Genomic DNA, 22,794 nt, shown 5'->3' on the forward strand with positions numbered 1-22,794 from the left:
TGATTTGTTCTTAAATTCTTCCAATTTTCTCAGTCAATCTGATATGTGATTATGTTTAATCACTAAGTCTGGTGAACCCTCTGGTCCTTCGTCTTTCTTTTCTCAAATGAGGCCTTGATTGCCCCTTGTCTGATTACTGAAATAAAATCCAAATCACACTTCCTGTTTCCTCTCCTTGTCCTTTCCATGTAGCCTGCACACTACCAGTGTGTAAATCATCCTAAAACATCACTTTGATTCTTTCCTTAAAACTTCCAGGGAGCGAGTTCCCATTGTCCTTTGAATAAAGTCTACACAACTTTTTTCGGCAGTCAAATTTCCCACAGTGTGGCTCCCACCTATATTTGAAACCTTTGTTCCAATGGCTCCTCCGTTGAAATTCCAGAAAGAAAAAACACTGTTCATATGAGAGCAAAGCTGTGGAGAGGGGCAAGTGCAAAGCACTTGGTGAAAGGAAGTTTTTGTAAACTTTTTAGATTTAATTTCTGGCATACAATCTCTGGAAGCCAAACAATGCAAGTTCTAAATTATCGCAGATACATCTGTATGTGTGTGACTCATCCTCTAGACTAAGGAAACTCTATAAATGGGCTACTATGACCTTTACAGCATGTAAACGATGAAAATAAAGAAGGATGTTGCTCAAGCCTCCCATCTGTCAAAGCCCCTAGCCTATCATATTATGCAACCTTTGTAAATATTTGTTGAATTTAGAATGAACAAATTAATGAGCGCATGCATGAATGAATGAAAAAACTACTGTGGCAGGTGCTGGTGGTGTCCTGCCTCTATCTTGCAAATACTGAAAATACCTGCACCTTTCTACTGGAAGTCTTTTTTTTCTTTCTTTCCTGGCTACAGTTGTGTTCTCAACCTACCCCCAGTTCAAGCTGGAAGTGTCAAAGAGGTGATGAGTCCAGAAGCCACCCTTAACCAATGATAAACAGGGTGGTAAATATAGCCTTACCCCCTCGTTGGAGTAACTCTGAGATGTGCTCTTCAATGTCTCCCAGATTTCCTCATTGGGACTGAGCTATAATTGCCTCAGTATCTTGCATGTTAAAGTACCTTGTATTGACTTCCTTTCCTTCCCAGTCTCACTTTCTTATCCCTCAACAGTGCTTTCTAGGATCACTTCACTTCACAAAACAACCCCCAAAACACAAGAAACCCCCAAACCAAAAAAACTAAAAAAAAAAAAGACGACTTGCAATTGAATTCTTGTCTCAGATCTGCTTCTGGGGGAACCCAAACTAAGACAGCCACTGAATGTGGAATTGTACATTGAGTGCTTAAGGAGAGCCCATGACATCTGGAATTCATGCAACTGGAGTTGAATTAAAAAAAAGAACTCTTTCAGGAATCAGACATCATCTTCTCTGTGGCAAATTTTTTTCCCACACAAAGCACTAACAGTTTGAACAAAAGATGTGGAAGTTTTTCCTCTGGAAGACCACCATTAATTTATAAATGGAGGGTGGGGGTCGTTCTTTATTATTCAACTTTTTTGGATATAAAAAGAAAAAATATTAAAACTGGAAAATATTCACGAATGGAATGTTTAGTTATAAAATTACTCTCAGTTCAAATTTCCTTTCCTCCTTCACACTTATGTCACTCCTACCCATAATGCCCTAACAGCAAGTTTCAGAATATTTGGCCAAGCCATGCAAATAAAACTGTAGCTCACAAAAAACCCAAACCAAACCAAAAAAAAAAAAAAAAAACAAAAACTGTAGCTCAACTTTAATAGAAAATCTGAAATCTTGCAAAAATGCAGCCTTTTGTGAAATCTATGAAAATGATGTTGGAGAGGTGCTAGAATCAATGCAAAGCCATGGAAAGTGAAGATCTGGCAGAATAAGACAAGGCAACTGAAGAAGAGAACATAGACATGGTTGATGACTGTGACAAGAATTTTCCAACAGAGTGATCTGAATATCATAGGATTAAGGGCTGTTCTTGGGGAAATTAGTGATGCCTTTAAATATGTTTGCAAAAAAAGATGCTCTTTTTCATCATTCAATGATCATTTGATCATTGAAAGTCAAGCATGAAGGGATGTGCATTATATTGTGTTAGGATATATATATTTTGGGGGGATTCCACTCCAGAATGTTCCATTTACATTTTGAGTGACAGAATTGCATTTAAATTTTTTCTTCCACAAAGTGTTTAATCTCAAAGTCTGTTGTATAACACCCTTTTAGAGAATCATGAAAACATCTGCTTGGCATGGTAGATTGAAACGGGAAGGAGGCTTATCCCTTGCCTTACACAGAGTCTCCTTTGGTTGAAAATCACTTAAACACTGAAGTGAGAACATTTGCTGCTTTTCTCGATTTACAGATGTTTTCTCAGAACTACACTTCCAAACAGTCCCAGCTGACTGTAGCTAAGGCCTGGGTAAATTGATGAGATGCATCTGGTTTCAAGACACAGACTAAGTACAGGGCAGGCTCTCCGTGTCCCCAGAGAACCTGACTGGGGTCACAGCTAAGTCCTGGAACCACTTGCTCTATATATGAGTGCCAAGTGAATCCCCAGCAGGGAGAGACAGGCGAGGAGTAGACTGCTGGGCTCTTCCTCCTGTTGAAAATTCACTGGGCACTGGAGGAGGAAATTTTCCTTCTGTCTTCTGCCCTGAATGTTTTCCCAAACATGAAGGTAAGATAACTTCATTATTTTTGTGAACGAAGCTAACTCAAAAGGGAGTAAGGCTTAACTTAAATAACTCAAAAAAAAAAAAAAAAAGAATACATGGGAAAATAGGAAAGAGAAATCTCTGAGGGTGACTTTAAAAAAATCCTTAATTAAGTATAGTCAACAATTCAGCCAAAGTGAATTTGTTTTTCTTTTCTTGCAGTTAATTTATTGGTTTAGAGGTCTGGGAATCAGAGATTGGAGACAATGTTTATGAAAGTCCCAAGAAAGCCATTAAGAAATAAAATACAATAATACAATTGTTATTCCTTAGGGAAAAATTCCCTCCCACGGATTTTGTTTGTTTGATTTGGAGTCACGCAATGAACCCCAATGATCTGACTTATCTAACAGCTTTATAGAAAAGTGAATTTGGAGACTTGCAACTTTAGAGTTTGGAATCTGGATGAGAAGATAAGGCTTGTGAGAGTAGAAGATACAGATAAATGGAATGAAACTAAAGGTTTACCAAAAACACATATTGGTCTAATGGAAAATGGCCAAATGTTAAGGATAAAGAAATGCAGGGCTGAAGACAGAAATCACTATCATAGACTAGAATTCTGGGATGCAAAAATAAGTTGAACCTGCTATTACAATTTTATTATTGCAGAGGTTTGTATTTAAACTTTAAAAATTTTACATTATAATGTTGGAACAATAATTTCTCAGCCCTGTCAGCTGCTAGATTGCTTTTGTCATCACTATGCCACCGATTTGCAATACTGAATCTACGCTCACTTTCCAGGGGCTTTGGAGGCGGAGTGAGAGGCGGGTCTTGAGTAACTCATGGGTGAAATTACATTTAATTAAGTTATTGAAAATTACATACAAATCATAAAGATAATTTGTTTAATGTTATGATGCTAGAACGTCAAGTAACCATACAAAGTTAGAATTATGATATAATCTAATCTCTATCACTCTATCTTGTATTTTTATTTAAAAATTTAAAATGCTTGTTAGCTCAAAAAGAATAGGATGCATTTCCTAGAGTCATCTAGCTAGTATACTTTCACCTAATATTTGTATTAACCATCAATCAATTTCCTTACTTATTTTATGATGAGACATCTTAATAATTGTTTTGTGCTTAAAGATGGATCATTGATTATTATGACATTTTTCTGCTGGGGTAACATATTTACTTTTATCTTTCAGTTGGTTGATAAAATATCGACAAATAAAGACATGATTTCTTTGTGAGTTGCATGCAGAGTTCTCACCTATATTTGAAAGTAGAGATTCATATTTTTACAGTAAATCTGAAGGGTATGCTTTTGTGATACATTTCAGAGAAGGTAAACTTAGGCTATGAAGACACCACTAGAAATGGTTTTCAGGTCTGGCCTTTTAAGAGGAAGTATTCTTTTTTCTCCCCCGCGGCCCGCCCCCCCCACCATTCATGTGAACTAAATTCAGAGAGGTGGTCCTAGAATTCTTTTCATTCTCTTTGTATCCCTTGGATAGGAGATAACTGGGTCTGAAGTGTTTCAGGGCTTTAGAGCAAAAAGTGTTTCCCTCTGAGCTGGCTGTGGTCCAGACCTTCACTTTCTCTTCCATGGACTGAGATGAACCTGGGGGTTGTAAACCTAAAGCATGATTCACATGGTGCTGGGATGTGGTCAGGCACAGAGATGTCTCAGATGAGGGCTTTTCTGCTTCCTCGCCACACCCCGAGCTGATCTGACGTTATCAGCTGTCTTCTGTCAATTATACTGTGATGGTGTTTGTGCCTTTAAAAAAATGTCTTTTTCCAGATTCTAATACTACCATCTTGGCAAAAATAAGTTCAAAGAGAAGATAATATCGATTATTTCTCCACTCAGAGATAACCACTATTAACATTTTAATCTATTTCTTTTCAGACTTTTATATGAGCATGTACAAAATATATTTTATGAAATTGCTATCAATCTAGATCTGAATCTTTTTGCTCACTATATCATAAGCCTGTTCTCCTGTCATTGTTCAATCTATAACGTGCTTCTAATGGCTACAAAGTACTCAAATCATATTATTGTGCCCTTTTGCATTTCTTTATCGCTAGAAGTGTTGCAAATTGATGTCTATTTCTGATAAAGATGTAAGTAAATTGATTTTAAAATCTACCTTCTTCTTCATCTGTTTGGTGCCCTATGTTCTAAATTTATTGATCAAGATATTAATCAGGGCATGCTAAGAAATTAGATTTGATTTTTCCATACTTTTTTCTCTTGGAATTTGGAAGCCAGTGTATGCTACAGAAATTAATGTTTTATTTTTTTTACCTCAAATGGGCTCATGATTCAACAGACAAATGTAAAAGACCAGATGTGGAGAAATTAGAAGCATAGAGACAATGGTTGTAGCTGAAACACTTTAGAGGAAGGAGGTAGAGCTAATGCTCATTCAGTCATAAGAAAGAAGAGAAGAGAATTCTGGGAAATGTAGTCCCAGCTTAGCTACATTACACACTGCAAAGATACGATATCTTTTCAGCTAAGCAATTCTTTTATAGAGTTAACTCAGATGTATGTCTATATCTGTCATTAATTTGTTTATTAATTTATAATTGTTCTATCTTGTCCATTTGATGAGATACTCTTTCCAAAGGCAAGGAATGATAACTGCTTCATTTTTCAGGTACTCAGCTAGCAAATTTTCAAGACATTCTTTTGGTTAAGAGATTCAGCTTGTATAACTCATGAACTTGTGATAAGCAGATCTTCATGGGTTATAATATATATACAAGGAAGATGGTGGCAAGGTTATCTTTTCTGATGAAAAAGTATATCCCTTAAAACTTCGTTGACATTTAAAAAAATATGTAATAGAATGTTAAAAAGGATTTTTTCATGATGCCTGTTTTGCCTGAGAGTCAAAGGCCAATAATAATAGGTGCTCAGTACCCTCACATTTTAAAGTGAGATATTGTACATTCAATGTGGTATTATTGCAATACCAATTTGCAATACCCTTTGGCCGTCTCCATCCTCAAAAGTATGCAATATTGTGTCCCTTGGAGCATGAGGGTGTATAGGGAATGATACCCTACTCACGTTTGAGAAAATCTAAAGGCATAGGCTGGTTCACTGCCCTGTGGTTAGCAAGTAAGTCAACACAGCAGTATTGGTTACATCCTGACATCCAGAGTTTGACAGGGCAAGGATGTGTGCAGGTATCCCATGGACCAGATGTGGACCTTTAGAAAGGGGCCAGACTTGGGTTGTCAGGGACTCTGCCTGGGAGACGACTGCAGGATGAAGCAACCCCAGCAGACAGCATCAGGAAGCAGGCACTGGTGAGACTCAAGAGAGCTGAACAAAGAGACGAATCATTTGTGCCAGAGAACAGTGGTTGTAGATTCCCAAAGGAGGGATATCCAAAGAATGACAAAAACACCATGAGAGATAAAGAATTGGCATTCAAGCATCCAACACACCCTGATTTACCAGCACTGGACTCCAGCTGCGTCGGGCAAGCAAGATCCTTTTGGCTTTTGCCCCTCTCACTCGTGCTGCGCTGACTCTGGAGAAGACAGGCATCCTGGGGAGGTGGGGAAGAGAAGAAGGAGAATAAAGCAGAGGAATTTTGAAGTAGACCCCACCCCTCCCGCAGGACCTGGGAGCAGGATAGACATTTAAAATTGGATGATACATTGAAATTTGACTGTTAGATTGTTCCAGAACACCTGGGAGTGACAAAGAGCTATGAGATAGGCTGGCCCAAGGGCAGGAAAAATGAGTTGACATAGTACAAAAAAAGACATATTGTTGAAAAGAAACAACCCACTGCAGTTTATAATTAAAAAATAAAAAACCCAACGTTTAAAAGGTGTTGCTTTCCATTATGTGCTTCATGTGTTTGTTGAAAAATCAGAAAAGTATCCATAGCCTCTCCCACCATTGTTCACATTTCCAGGGTGCCCACAGCTGTTGGAACCTCTCTGTCCTTTTGGTTATATGTTAATCAGATTATAGGCTAAAAACTCTGTAAGGCTGTAAAAGGCAGAAGTAGGCAACTAGGATTTTACAACTGAAAAAAAGATACCTAATAAGAGGATGGGTGATCTAGGAAGGTGAGTAGAAGCATCTGGAAAAAGTGTTGGGAAGCCATTCCACAGCTACCCTGAGAGAAAAGAGGTTTGGGGAGATCAAGAGAAGAGAAAGAACATTGGCCTGGTAAAATGTGAGGTAAGATGATTTAAGGACTTTTTTTACTGGGTTATGAATTGAATGTGTTTGGTATTTTTAAGGTGTCTCCAGTACAGATTTGAATTGTATTTCCTTTCACCTTCAGTTGTCAAAGTAGGAAAGTACATAGAAATGAAAATAAAATAATAAAAGTCATCTATGATTTCACAACCAGAAATGAACTATTCTCCTTTGTTATGTTTCTTTGTAGATTTGTTTTCAATACACGTTTGATTTTCAAACAAAATGTAATCACATTTTACATACAGTTTCATAACCTGTCAGATGCTCAATATTTAGGCTGCTGCTATCACATGAATGTGATTATAAAAGGCCTCTGTGGTGTTTTAAAGACTGAAGGAACCACCCGCGGAGCTAAGGATTGTGATGAGTATCATGGCATCTCTGGCTAGGAATGTACCTCCACTTTTGATTTTTCCATTTAGGAAGCTATTTCTCTTTTAGCTTCTCAGCCCTTGAAACTGTTCTTCTTTCCAGGCATTCTCATCTCTGGTGTCCTCATGGGTACCAAAGTTAGAGAAGAGAGTGGAGTAAGGAATTAAAAGATGATGGGACCCTAAAGAAATGTTTGTGAACTTTTAACTCTGGGGAGTCTTTTCAATTTATTTGTCAATGACATCACCTAGCCCCTAGTTGTCTTTCCAGAAATGAATAATGGGAGGTGAACTCAAGAGAAATGTATTAGAGACTTCCCTGGTGGCGCAGTAGTTGAAAATCTGCCTGCCAATGCAGGGGACACGGGTTCGAGGCCTGGCCCGGGAAGATCCCACATGCCGCGGAGCAACTAAGCCCGTGCGCCACAACTACTGAAGCCCACGTGCCTAGAGCCCGTGCTTTGCAGCAAGAGCAGCCACCGCAATCAGAAGTCCACACACCGCAACAAAGAGTAGCCCCTGCTCTCCACAACTAGAGAAAGCCCATGTGCAGCAATAAAAGACCCAATGCGGCCAAAAAAATAAATAAATAAAAAAGAGAATTGTATTAATTTTTTATGTAAAATGAAAACTTAAAAGTCAAGCAGAATCATCAAGGCTTCTCCATGGTTCTTTCACTCTTTCTATTCCCAACTCACAAATCTTGACTTGTACAGATGTATTCACTTTTGACTCATTAAAGCAATGCTAACTAAAATATTGCTTTATTGTTTTTTTTCCCCCTCCTAGGCAATAAGTTTATTCTTCTTGGTGGGATTTATAGGAGAGTTCCAAGTTTTTTCAAGGTGAGAATTTTTTGGATTGTGTGTGGAAATCATTAACAATCATTTCTTTTATTTTAAGGAAATTCTTAACTATGGTCTGATTTTTACATTGCAGCCTGAGCATGTTTAACCCTTCAACACTTTTTTTCTTTCCCTTTTTTAGAAAAGGCAATTATAGAGAAAGTGTGTTTTATTCTTATTCTTATTTTACTTTATTTTATTCCCTATAAGGAAGAAACCTGAAGACTAAAAACACCTCAAGGTTTCCTGCTTCTCCCAGTACCATGGTTTTACCTGCAATTCAGGGAATGGCAGCTGACTTACACATCTTAGAGCAGAATTTGATTTTTAAATGTAATCTTTGCAAAATAGTCTTTGGGATTTTAAAAGTTGAGAGTTTTTTTAAGAAAATGGGTTTATCGGCTCTTGAGACCTGGAAAAAAGCCAGCATCATTTACTCACGGCCTTGCTTTGCTTTCACTGTCTGATGGGAGAGGACCAGGTCGGTTTACCTCATCGAACTGTCAGAACATGTGTCTGGAGATGTGCCAGTGACTGGGACACAGAGGAGCCAGATGGTACTGAGAGTAGAGGGGGTGATTGAGATCTTGAAAGAGTTGATTTCAATGCAGGTGTGATAAGGGCTCTGTGAGGGGACTGGACATGGTGTACAGAGGAGGTGAGGCCAAGCGAGCTTCCCTTCCCAAGCCTCGGTGTTTGGGGAAGGCCTCTGCCTGTCTCTGGGAGACAAAATAGACACATAGCATTAAGTTCAGATTGTTTAAAGGTCAAAAACACTAAGGCATTTGGATCACTGATGCCATATCAAGACGACAGGTTAGCAAGATTAGCCCCATAAGGGCACCTGAGCCACAAATGGCACTCCTTATCGGCAGCACCTGGCAGTGCTATGCTTAACTAAGCAGGAATCACCTTGACCTGAGATGTCTCCCAGGTTAGGAATGTACTCAAAGTCCAGAAAGCAGGAGTCCTGGTTCCTCTACCCCTTGTAAAGTGTGGTTTTAGGTAAGGCTTCCTTAATCTCTTTGGACTAAGCAACATGACCTCTTGGACACAGCCAGAGTTAAGCATTGTAAGAGAGTCAGCTTGCCATCTTCCACATGTATTTTATTTGGGTGGAATTCTTTGAGCTCAACTTGACGCTACTGTACTTGGGTGTGTGCTTGAGAAGTGACCTAGATAAACAGGGGGAGCACGTAAAACTCAATTCTCGTCCATTTAGCCTTTGCCAGATTTTGGTTTCCTACTTCTCATACGGTCGTTTTAGAGCTTGTCTCTCAGTTAAACTTCTGTATAGCTCTTCAATTCATCGTCCAAAATCCTGTCAAAGGCCATAATACCTTCGTTTTATATGTTCTCACTTAGCCTCCCAACTTTAGACACTCTCTTATGTGTATTTCCACAACGCATTATACTGTACACATTTCTGTTAGGAAATCTATCTCATTAGCTATACTGTACAAAGGATCATGATTATTGTGTTATGATTCTTTGTTTACACATCTGTGTCTTCATCCTCCCCTGTACCAATTGTCTGTATCCTATCTCTTTTATGTATATAGCTCTAGTGTCTAAATAGTGCCTGGTACATTCTAGATATTTCATAAATGAAATTTAATAAATCTCTGAAAAAGTGAGTCCTTCTCACATATATTTTTATATATTTTGGGATCCTCTTGGTGCCTCTTAGGAAAAAAATTGTGAAGCAATTTTTGACTATTCTTGCCAATTTTTTGTCTTCTCTCCTACCTTTCTGTCGGCTTTATGATGGACAATTTGACACTATGACAGTGCCTCCTCGCCAGTCAATTGCCAGTGGGCTTCCTATGCCCCTTGGTCAGAATGCAATGGTTGTACCAAGACTCAGGTAGGACCATGTGAAAACTTTGTATTTACTATTTATATGTAGAAATAGCTTAGGTGTGGACACAATGGCATTAACTTTTGAATGTTGTTATATTGTTTGAAAATGTAATTAGTAATTTTGAAGGGAAAAAGTATGATTTATTTCATACTTAATATTGTAATAAAAAATTTCTGCATTCTCATTTTTCTTGCAGGACTTCTCTAAATCTTACATTTGAGCCTAGAAATATACATAGGAGAGACACTTAAAGCAACTCACAAACTCTTTCACTATCAGAGAAATAAGAATAGCATGAAATGAAGTTAGTAGATAATTCAAAATTTCATATTTACTGGATTCAACTTTTCATTTGAAACAAACACTAAAGAGTAGCAAAATAGCTGCTTCGCTTTACCTAACTAATAGTGAATGAGCATGGAAAGTCAAACATTTTTAAAGTTTAATGCAAAAGTAATATAAATAAAATACCAGACTTGACTGAGAGATTATAGAGTACTTCTAAAAATGTCCATTTTTTTCCTTATTATAAATTAATCATTGGAGAAAATGATTTATAGTTTTATAAATGAAATAAAATGGTTTATTTCTATATAAATAAAGAAAACACTACTTATAATTCTACCATTTAGAAGAAACCAATATGTCAGCATTTTAGTATTTACTCTTTCAATTTCTCTTCTTTTTTATTCCATGTAAGCACAGATCTGCTTTATTCTTTTTGAATAGCTACATGGCATTTTATTGTATGAATGTACATTAAAATAATTTAATTAGAGTTCTACTGACTGGCATTTGGGTGTTTCCTTAATTTATTTTCTTTCTATGTGCTTATGATTTTTAAAATAGGATTATTTGATCATGATTTTGTATTCTATTTTAACTTAACATTATACTATCAGCATGAATTTTGACAGCTGAATTATGTTCCGTTATATGTATATACCAATCTTATTTATACACTTCCTATTGTTTGAGATTTAGGTTATTTATATATTTTGTTATTATGAATAAAACTTTAGTGAACATTTTTGCACATAGATATGTCTTTTTTATGATAATCATCTTAGGATAAATTCCAAAAATACAATGTTGGTTTCAAAGGTTCTGAACATTTGAATGGCTAAATTTTTTTTTTTTTGTATTGAGATACAATTGACATATAACATTATATTAGTTTCAGGTGTACAACATGATTTGATATTTGTAAAATATTTTAAAGGTGGTTCAGTTTAGATAAAAATGTGCATTTAAAATCATTTTAAAATTATTAAAATAACAGAACCATATTATAGAAGATAACTTGTGTTTTGAAGCATCATCATTATCCTCATTTTTCAGCATTTATTTAGTATCTACATGAGGGGTATTTACAAAACAAGTTACACAAGTAACTAGGATTTGGTTTCTGGCAAATATAATATTAGATGACAACTCTGATTACAGGCAAACAGGTACATGAATAACAAAACAAAAGTCAAACAAACACCAACTTCAGAAAACATTTTTATAATTTAAAAACAAGTTAAGAAAGAACGTTAAATAGAGGTAGATCGAAGGTATTTTTCATGAGTAATTTTTTTGTGTGAAGGTCATCATGCTTAGATTATAAAAACAGAATTTTCACCCAGAAGAAGACAAGTGAAAATGAAAAAGGGGTCATAAGATCAGAATTTGGTAGGTGAATGAGACCCTGAGAGCAGACAGCCATCAAGGTCATCCTGGTGTCTATGGAGAAGGAAAACATTACTTATACGACAACGCAATCTATGCTTTGGAACTTCAGAAAAGCACAATGTTACTAAGCCACGTATAAGAGGTGTCTTCATCAATTAAATACAGAAACTAAAAACTTACTAAGAAACTGTACTGAGTTCCATTCCTCACTCATACCCCTCTATGACTCCTCTGCTTAGACGCAATGAAAGCCCCAGGCTGTTGCAAACCTGCTCAGAGTTCAAATTACATATCTGTGACCCTTTGTTCCAATTTAGGATGAATGAATAGATTCAACTTTGGTTTGTATACCTAGCCTTCCCTGTTGCTAAAGGTTTAAATTCTCTGGAATCTCAGATTTTGTCCATTTTTATTAACTGGTAAGAGTTGAGTATAGGAAGAGGCTTAAAAGATGCACCTTTGATTGCCTTTGGGGAGGAAAATGATTTTGCAGATCTTTCTTTTTGTTTAAACATTAGATACATGTCTTCATATTGAGTAAATGAATTTTAGAATGAATTAGTTTTCTCATTTGCCTTAGAGATTTCCTCAAAATTTTTTCTACCCCCTCCTACCTCACCCCACCCTAAGATAGGCCTTTGACATCTTTCCCATTTCAGAGGTCAGTAATTTTGGTTGTCCAGTAAAGTATCATTGTAGATGTACCTTCACCTGTGGACCACTTAGGCTTCTGTTTTGTAAATTTGACTTCCATGTTAGCATATATGTCTCTCTGGATTGTTTTGCCTCACCTTGCCTTCCTGAAGAAGGCTTAAGGTTCAGCCCAAATTAATTACCACCGCTTTTCTAAAGGTTTCCCTTACTCCTGTTCATCTTAACTTCCCTTCCTAATATGCTTACTCTTTCTCCAGCAAAATTCACTTCACCTTTTCTAATTAGCTCTTGGTACATTGCTTTGGCAAAAAATTAGTCATTTTGTGTTGTGATCTGGTCTATCCAGCATACTTTCTTAAAGATTCACTAATTTTCTTTTTTCATTCAACCCTAAGAGTAAATATATAACTGGGAGTGCTCTATAAATAATAACCCAAGTGTCACTGTACTCAAAGACAAGTGGGTTTCTGGGTGCATTGATTTTGTAGGCTTTACTTCTGTAGTACACCAGAACAATTTTACAAACATTATTTCTCCAATTGTATTAATTTATCCCAGATTTTATTTCTCAGATAAAGGAAACTGGAGATATTGAAAAGCTATTTGGTTTGTATTTAGACTCGCAGGCGGTCAGTTGCTGTTTATGGGCAGTATGGCGGCCATCCCTGTGTTGGAAGTGCTTTTGAACCACAATCGTGTGAACCTACACGAGGATGTCCAACAGAAGAGGGATGTGGAGAACGTTTCAGGTGTTTTTCAGGTATTTGCTTCCCATAGGTTCGGCACGCAGAGTGTAAGTTCAAATGCTCTTTGTTTAATTTGCTCAGTATGTATTTGTTGAATTGTACTACATTTATATTAGCCTATAAATTAATTTTCCCCCAAATCAGTTGGATTTTTATTGGCATATTAGTTACACACTCAACTGTCATTCTTTTAAATGCATGGGTGTTATCTGGTAATAAAGGTGGGGATACTCTTTGCTTCTTTGAAAAAGAAATATGGCTATTGACAGACCCATTGTTCTTGACATTGCATTTTTGGTGAAGATATGGAATAAGTCTGGAATGAAGACTGAAATTGGGCAAAAACAATATTACTGCCCAAATTATTTTTATGTTTACAAGAAAAGCAACTCTAATTAGTTAATCAAGGAGCAATACGGGTCATCTCTATGCATGGGGAAATGAAACAGTTTTGTATTGAATAATATTTGACCTATTGTCTATGTTGCATTTGTGCAGAAAGGTTAATTCAACAACTTTTAGCAAACATTTTTTATTCTTGTTATGTTCCAGATACAGAAATGAGGGTTGTGGATGTAGAATGAAACACATAGCCTCTTCCCTCAAAATTCTTAAAGTTTTATGGGCAAAATAGTACATAAATATTTCCTGTGTTAGACATGTTTCTCAACAATACCTGTGAAACTCCTATTGTACTTTCAAAACCCAAATCAGATGACGCCGCCTTAGGGAGACCTACCCTAAAAGCCCAACTGATAGAGCTATTTAACAGATTACTTTTCTGTGTTCTCTGTGTGCATTGTATCATCTGTAATCTGAAGTATTTGTTGCCCTGGATATCTTTTGGTAGACTGAACTCCTTGAAGGTGTGTATTATATTTCTTTTATTTTTGCATCTGGAGTGTGTGGTACATAGTAGACTCTCAACAAATGTTTGCTGCATTGGATCAAGTGACAGCATAGTGGTATGTGCTATCAGGACAGTTTTGTGCCATGCATACTATAAGGGCACAAATGAAGGGCATACATTGTAGCTTGTGGGGCAAGGGTGGTTTCTGAGAGGAAGTAATGTGTGATTTGATTTTTGAAGAACTGTAGGTGCAAAGTCAGTGGAGATGGCAAAAAAGGTTGGTCTTTGATTTATGTACATGATCCAGTATGACTAGGGCGTAGGAAGCTAGTAAGAGAATGGTTGGATATAATGCGGAGGGAGGCCGGGGCTAGATCATCTGGTACCCTCTAGTGCTTCCTCGTGCTTCTGGTACCCTGGGCTTATATCTATCACAACAATTACATTGCTGAATTGTAATGATCTAACTTCATACTTTTTCCTATTAGATTGTAAAGTATATGAAAACCCTGGTGAATACGCTTTTTATTCATATTTGTATCCCAACACCCAAGAGTGTCCTGAACAGAGAAGGTGCTAAAGAAATGTTGAATTTTAATCTTTTAATCCAGTTCCCATGCTCTCAAAGCATATATATCTAGATCACCAAGAAAGACAGCGCTTTGGCATCTTGGTCAGTGATTACAGAAGAGAAATGGAAAGTTGAAGGGCAGGAAGTCAATCTGTCTTCCCAGTGATTGGCATTGAGTGATTTTGGAGAATTCAGACAAAGTGCTTGATGGCTATGGGTGAGAGCCTGGAATTTGAATTCAGGTTCTATTTTCAATTTTGTGTCCAGCCAAGGTCAGAATCAATTTGCATGTTGAAAAATGAGGACCAAAATAATCAGCAGTCCTTCCCTGGGCACTGAGGGTTTATCTCAAACTCACATTAGAGTATCAGTGTTGTGTTGAGGGTCCAGGGTGAAATCTCTTGATCCCAGGTAGCGTTTTCCTTTTCACCTCTTTTATTTTTGTGTGGTGGCTTTTCTTGTGTTCAGGTCAGTGCATCAGCAGATCTTTGGTTTGCAATGGGGATTCTGACTGTGAAGAGGACAGTGCTGATGAAGACAGGTGTGAGGACTCAGAAAGCAGGCCTTCCTGTGACCTTGATAAACCTCCTCCCAACATAGAACTTACTGGACAGGGGTAAGGTGTTGGGTGTCTTCCTGTACACATCGCTGGGTTGTAGTTTTTATTTTGTTGTGTTTTATTTTGTGGTTTGGTAAGTCTAATAACAAATCACCTAATAGTCAAGACTTTGCTTAGAGCTCTTTGCCACATCCTGAAACAATTTAAAAATTCCTATCTATATACCTGTAAATATATGTGGTAAAGCATAGAGGGACAAGTTGTCCCTGGACTGTTGGGTTTAGCACTGAAAGTCCTGCATCTAAGGAAACCCTTCAGACCTGGGAAAACCTGGCCAGTCAGTCCCCCTATGGGAGGGAAGGGGGGAGAACTAATTCAATGATGTGGGGCTACTTAAGGGAACAAAGAGACAGCAGAATGAGAGCAGCGGAAGAAGAGAAAGTGTGTTGGAACACTCAGACTGAAAAGTAATCACCTAAACTAGCTGGGAACTTTCAAGTGAAGTTGAGGCAATCCTGTTAGCCTTTTTAAAAAGAATTCTGAAAAACTTTTAACGGTCAGACCCAAGTTAAAGTTTCAAGGTTTTAAGATAATCTCTTTGCTTAGATGTGATTTTTCTATACTACTATGAAATTCATTAATGGAAAAATGGTAAAGTTACTTTATAGAGTATACCAGTTAGCATGCTAAGAGGCCGACTAGTTGTAAATCATTGTAGAGAGTTCTCTCTCTTCAAGAGTAATCTTAATTGTTTGGTTTTTTCTATAGATTCAATTCAAAACCAGCTGTTGCCATAGATACAAAAGGGCTGTGTGTTTCCTAAATAAGTTCTTAGGCTAAAAAGATGTTGGGTTTCCCCAGCTATTAGTTTTAACCATTATAGCAAGCAGGGGGAGTTGGGTAATGTATAGTGTGCTTTAGGAGGCTTTTTATTTGAGCTCTCCCAGAGATGTTTAACTGTAATGTATTTCAAGAATATCTAGAGTTCTCTAATGATGCCTGTTTCAGCAAGTGGTGTTTCTGGTTTTTAACAGCCTTTTCTTCTTTCATTTTTTAAAAAACAGTTACAATGCGCTCACAAGCCAGTTTAGGAACAAAGTCCTCAACACTAAAAGTTTTGGTGGTCAATGCAGAAAGGTGTTTAGCGGGGATGGGAGAGATTTCTACAGACTGAGCGGAAATATCCTCTCCTATACATTCCAGGTACTTAATTACATTGATTTGATTTCTTTCTAATCTGTGAATTGTTGCCAGAGATCATTATTTATATGATATTGATTTTTTTGGTATTTTGTTGAGAATTTACTTGTGGCCTCATATGTGGTCAGTTCTTAGAAATGTCTTATATAGGCTTAAAAAGAATACATTTTCTTTTTTTAAGAAATGTTTTATTTATTCTTAAAAATTTTTAATACAATTTTTAAAGTTTACTTTCCATTTACAGTTACTGCAAAATATTGGCTCTATTCCCCGTGTTGTACAATACATCCTTGAGCCCATCTTACACACAGTAGTATGTACCTCCCACTCCCTCACCCCTATATTGCCCCCCTCCTTTCCACCAGTTTGTTCTCTATATCTGTGAGTCTTCTTCTTTTATGTTGCATTCACTATTTAGGAATATATATTCTTTAAATCTGTGTTATAGCACAGTGATACTTTTAATTTATGTCATTCAAGCTGAAATATCCATTGTCTCATTTTGAACTCCATACTCCATGTGGGTCCAGAACCTGATGGTCTGTCCCTGTGTGGGTGTTAAAACCCAAGGCCCTGCTCGTGACTGGTTGTGATAGTCTCCTAACCACTGCCACAGTGTCGCCTTACTTAAAAATGTTTTTTTTTTAATTATGAAATATTTCTATGTACAAAAGGCTGTGAATAACATATACTTGCAGTTTGGAGAAAACTAATAATACAAACAGGACTATATATGCCCACCACCCACCTCAAGAAATAGAATATTACCAGTGACTTAAAGGCTCCTCTCTACCTCTCTCTGTCACATCTTCTCTACCTGTACTGCCCATACAACCACTATCTTATATTTTGTATTAATCATACAAATGAGCTTCTCTAGTGCAGACACCTGGAACTCGAATTGCTGCTTTGTAGGCTATGTTTAGGTTACACTTCACTAAAGTTTCCAAAACCTATATATGACCAATCTGTACCCCACCAGCAGTGTGGAAGAGTGCCCTGTGTTCCACATCCTTGCCCGCATCCATACTGCCAAACTTTAAAATTTTGTTTATGGTCTCAAGGTTTCCTCTGCAGGCTTCTGCTTCTTGCAGGCTGTTTCTGTCATACACACGTAAACTCATCCTGTTGATTGATTTCAACACAAAATCTACTCACACAAAACAGTAATGGCTTTAGGGGAAATTCCTGAAGATTTAGAGGGAACATAGAGGAGAGATTGTCTACCTCATAGTGCCAATGCATCCGACGAAAACAGTTGAGATCCTCTATCTTAAATTGTCTGTCCTTCCACAACCTAAGCCAAAAGAAGTTTCTGGTCTCATCCTGTTTTAGCCTCTTTCTTGCTCATCTCTTCCAAGATCTCCTCTCTCATGCCTTTCCTCCCATCTTCCCAGAACTCAAAAATTTCCAGTTCAGCCCTCCTTACTGATTACTCCCAAATTTGTAAACCAAAACTATTAGGATATTCAGAAGGAAGGGGCTTTAGTTTACCAACATTAGTCATCTTCAGAAAGCTGTTCTGATTATGAGGAGCAAACCCACCAACCTTCGACTTATAATGGAATTAAATTACATTTAAGAGTTACTGAATCATGAAAGTAGAAAATGGAACTGACTTGAAAAATAATCATAGCTACCAATTTTTGAATATTTCCTGTGGCATCTGCACTATTTTAGGCAATTTGTGTAATTTGAATCCTCAGGACATCTGTGGAAAGTAAGTAATATTTTACTGTTTTATATATATAGAAATCGAGGCTCAGAGGACTTCAGCAGACTTGCTTCAAGTCACCAAATTAATAAGCAGTAGAGCTTGGATCCAGTCTGTCAGATTTCACAGCCCTTCATTTTTCTAGTATATTTTACTCTCCCAATGTGTTGTATTAACTGCTTTTTTGACTCTAAATTCTGCTTGGTGAAAAACCTATATTGTAATTTACCCTTTGGCCAGAAAGGAGAATGTGAGATAGGCATATAAAGAGAATTTTTTCTCCTTATATTACTAAGAGGATGTGTTGATAATTCTTTCATAATTATAAGGGGGAGAATTGCATATATGTATATATATATATGCACATATATGTGTATATGTGTGTGTGTGTGTGTGTGTGTGTGTGTGTATGTAGCCAAATTTAGAAAGTTACAGAACAGAGGAAGTAATAAGGGAGAGAATTTCTGACATGGTTGGAAAGGAGACATGCTGGAAACCTGCAGCTTCCGAAGAAGAAGAATAATTTAATAACAGCATAATTCTGACGTTCGTTTTCTACAGCATGGCTTGGTTTTTGGATTGACATCTGAAATGCTTTGCCAGTCACTGAATGTGAAGGTGTTTGTCAGAGGTAGAGGGAAATTATAGCCTGTTATTTAGGATCCAGCCGAAGGGAAGTGAGGTGGAAGCAATAGGCAGTGAGTCAATCACTGCAGCGGGAAACCCAGGTGCGAATATGGAGGCGGTCAATGTCCTCCTCAGTTCAAATAGAAGGGGAGCCACTGGGGATTCAGGCCTCTACAGGTGGAACATGACTTTTGGCTTGTTGGAACATAAATGTTAGTAAATAAACATAAAACAGAAAAATCAGTCCATCTCTCTTCTAATCTCTGTTTTGGAAATCAGCATGGTGGTTTACCCAGGACAAACCCAAAACCAAACAATTAAGATTACTTATTGAGTAAGCCACTTACTTTGATGCCGTGCACACTCTCTGTTTGCTCATACTTTTCATACCACAAGGAAGCCTTTGAAACATAAGCACATTCCAGCTCCACGGTCACTTTGGGAAGGTGCCACCCTGCTTAGTTTAGCCTGGGAGATGCTGAAAGACTGTCTTGTTTATTCTCAGCATGTAATGAGTTGCAGATGGGAGTGAGTAAAGATTAAGGTGGAGAAAATAACTTCCTGGATCCTCCTGTTTTGATCTTGAATGTAATTCATTATATTAAAAAATTTTTATTGGAGTATAGTTGATTTACAATGTTGTGTTAGTTTCTGATGTACAGCAGAGTGATTCATATATATATATATATATATATATATATATTCTTTTTCATAGTCTTTTCCATTACAGTTTATTACAAGATATTGAATATAGTTCCCTGTGCTATACAGTAGGACCTTGTTGTTTATCTATTTTATACATAGTAGTGTGTATCTGCTAATCCCAAACTCCTAATTTATCCCTCCCTCTCCTTCCCCTTTGGTAACCATAAGTTTGTTTTCTATGTCTGTGAGTCTGTTTCTGTTTTGTAAACAGGTTCATTTGTGTCCTTTTTTTAGATTCCGCATATAAGTGATATGTGATGTTTGTTTTTCTCTGATTTAGTTCACTTAGTATACTTCATTATATTTTTTAAAGCAAGATCCTATATGTATATCAAATGAATAACAAAAACATATTCTAAAGGCAATTTTAACTAATGCTTAGTTATCTGATCCTCTGCTTCCTCTGTTGGTATGTGTCTAGATATCTGAGACTTCTAAATCTACTTTGTTAACAGAAAATAACTTGAATGATAATAAAAGTAGCTCACATATATTAAGAACCTTTTATATACTAAGCATGTTTCAAGTGCTTTAAATAGAACTTTTTTTTATAATAACCTAAGTATGTAGGTACTGTCATCTACTATTTTTACAGATAAGGAAACTGAGACAAAGAATGCTGAGTAGGGGCTTCCCTGGTGGCACAGTGGTTGAGAGTCCGCCTGCTGATGCAGGGGACGTGGGTTCGTGCCCCGGTCCGGGAGGATCCCGCGTGCCGCGGAGCAGCTGGGCCCGTGAGCCATGGCCGCTGAGCCTGCGCGTCCGGAGCCTGTGCTCCACAACAGGAGAGGCCACAACAGTGAGAGGCCCTCATACCGCAAAAAAAAAAAAAAAAAAAAAAAAAAGAATGCTGAGTAATTTACCTACAATCACAGAGGTAGTAGATGACAGCTATGGGGTCTGAACCCTAGAAGTGTGGCTCAGAGCCCTTGCAGCACACTGTACTTAGGTGGGGTTAGAATATGTATAAGCGTTGATAGGAATGAGCCAGTAGAGAAAGAAAAGTTGAAGCTGTAAGACAGGGAGTAATCAGTCAATTTAATTAGTCCTTTGAAGAGGTGAGAGGGTTAAGAAAAAAAAAATGTCATGAAGAACCTAGGGGTAAGACAGGAATAAAGACACAGACCTACTAGAGAATGGACTTGAGGATATGGGGAGGGGGAAGGGTAAGCTGTGACAAAGCGAGAGAAAGGCATGGACATATATACACTACCAAAGGTAATAAGGTAGATAGCTAGTGGGAAGCAGCTGCATAGCACAGGGAGATCAGCTCTGTGCTTTGTGATCGCCTGGAGGGGTGGGATAGGGAGGGTGGGAGGGAGGGAGACACAAGAGGGAAGAGATAGGGGAACATATGTATATATATAACTGATTCATTTTGTTGTAAAGCAGAAACTAACACATCATTGTAAAGCAATTATACTCCAATAAAGATGTTAAAAAAAAAAAAAAGAGGTGAGAGGGAATGCAATACAGAAAAAAGACAGAGAAGTTAGCCTTAGACAGGGGGAGGAACACCTGCACAGGAAAGGAAGCGAAAGACATTCGTTAAGTCTGTAAATTTGTTAGCCAGAAGTGTAAGAAGTCTGTGTCTGATAGTGGGAATGTTTGTAAAGAAAGAAGTTAAGTTTATCTTCTGAGAGTGAAGGAAATGATTGTAAGATTGGGGGATTGAGATGGGTGCAGAACTTTTGAAATAGATACTGTAGGGAATGGGAGAAAGAATTGGCTAGACATTTAGGGTTGCTGGAATGTATTGAGGATTCCACTGAGGTTGGAAATTATGAATGGACTTACAGTAACACCAATCGATAGTTGTGTGATTTTTCTATAGCAGTGCTAAGGTGCCTGGCTGCGAGCACTGAACAAAGGTTGAGTTTTTGCCTGGCAAATATGGTGGCAGAATATACCTAGGCAAGGTTCATTGGCAGGAGTTAGGTTCATTGGCAAGAGAATAATAAGTCATGAGCCATGAAGCGTAACTACAACATGAAGGAAGTGACAAAATGAAGGTGCTGATAGGGAAAGAGAAGGGAAAGTAAGTTGAAGGGCTGTCTCTATGAGGTTGAATAATAGATATGGCAATAATAGAATGAGTGTCAACAGAGTAAGAGATGTCAGAGTGTAGGATGTTTGAATTTGTGACTTCAGAGGAAGACTCGGTCTGGGGAAATTTCAGGATCTTAGCTGGAAGGAAGAGGGTATTAAAGAAAACTTAAGATCACACTACCTTGAGAAAGGATTCTTGTGGCTATGTGTAGAGTACATGGGAGTGAGGAGACGCTGAACTAAAGTTCTTAAGAGGCTTATCTGCATAAATCATGAATCAAGTATTTGAATTGTACACCTGAAAAAGAGAAAAAAATAGGCTAATTTTTTTTTTTTTTTTGCATTGAAAGAAAGGTAGGTAACTTTTCTTTCTTGAGAGAAAAAACTAAATTCTGTGTCTGTCCAAAACCAAATAGGACTGAGACACTATCTAGTGACTCTAGAAATCTCTAGTACATTTTTATTTATTTATTTATTTATTTATTTATTTTTTATTATTATTTTTGCGGTATGCGGGCCTCTCACTGAGGTGGCCTCTCCCGTTGCGGAGCACAGGCTCCGGACGCGCAGGCTCAACGGCCATGGCTCACGGGACCAGCCGCTCCGCGGCATGTGGGATTCTCCCGGACCAGGGCACGAACACGTGTCCTCTGTATCGGCAGGCGGACTCTCAACCACTGCGCCACCAGGGAAGCCCTCTAGTACATTTTTAAATAATGTCCTTTTTGTATTCAATAATAATAATGTCCTCTGTAGTTAAGAATAATAATATATTCTTCATTTTGACTTGAGCTGAATTTTTGCGTTTGACTTTTAAACAAACCAATTTCATAATATAATGAAAATAATGTTGGAATAAAAGGTATGGTTAAATCTATTTTTTCTTCTCTTCTGTCTTGCTTCTAGCATAAATGCCTAATTTTTAACATGGGTAGTGATGAAAGTATTTTTAATATTTTCTGGCATTTTGTTGAATTTCCTTCTAGTCTTTTTTTGACTGGGCATATACTTGCATATTTGTGGTTAATAGGATTTATAAATATCACATTTATACTTGCTTTTTCATTTAACATGAACAATTTGTCCTCACACTCATCCTTTATGATGGCTGCATAATATTCTATTTGCTTTTTAGCATTAAAAAAAAATTTTTATTGGGGTATAGTTGATTTACAATGTTGTGTTAATTTCAGGTGTACAGCAAAGTGAATCTGTCATACATATATCCACTCTTTTTCAGATTTTAGCTTTATTTTTAAAATGTATCATATTCATCATTTAAATTTTCTCTGTTTATTATACTTGATCTCAAATACAGATGTGTATGGACATATAATAAAAACACAAATACTTGTGAAAGGAGAGTTACTGATCTGAATATTTATATAGAACAGACTGAGAGTCATATTTCATGTTGTTTTATTCTCATGGTGACTGACATTTTTAGCAAGATAGTTGCC

General features: G+C 37.3%; 1 protein-coding gene across 1 annotated transcript in view; it reads left to right on the forward strand.

The window, feature by feature from the left end:
- Positions 1-2,661: 2,661 nt before the first annotated feature.
- C7 (complement C7) overlaps positions 2,662-22,794 on the forward strand; it is a 53,359-nt gene continuing 33,226 nt past the window's right edge. Inside the window, exons 1-6 of the mRNA XM_022598537.2 lie at positions 2,662-2,667; positions 8,063-8,118; positions 9,910-9,985; positions 12,932-13,073; positions 14,949-15,096; positions 16,104-16,242. Of these exons, the coding sequence (XP_022454245.1) occupies positions 2,662-2,667; positions 8,063-8,118; positions 9,910-9,985; positions 12,932-13,073; positions 14,949-15,096; positions 16,104-16,242 (567 nt within the window). The remainder of the gene's footprint in view (positions 2,668-8,062; positions 8,119-9,909; positions 9,986-12,931; positions 13,074-14,948; positions 15,097-16,103; positions 16,243-22,794) is intronic.

The sequence above is a fragment of the Delphinapterus leucas genome, chromosome 3, assembly GCF_059928025.1.
Source record: "Delphinapterus leucas isolate spDelLeu-1000000601 "Yukka" chromosome 3, BTC_Dleu_Yukka2, whole genome shotgun sequence".
Lineage (NCBI taxonomy): Eukaryota > Metazoa > Chordata > Mammalia > Artiodactyla > Monodontidae > Delphinapterus > Delphinapterus leucas.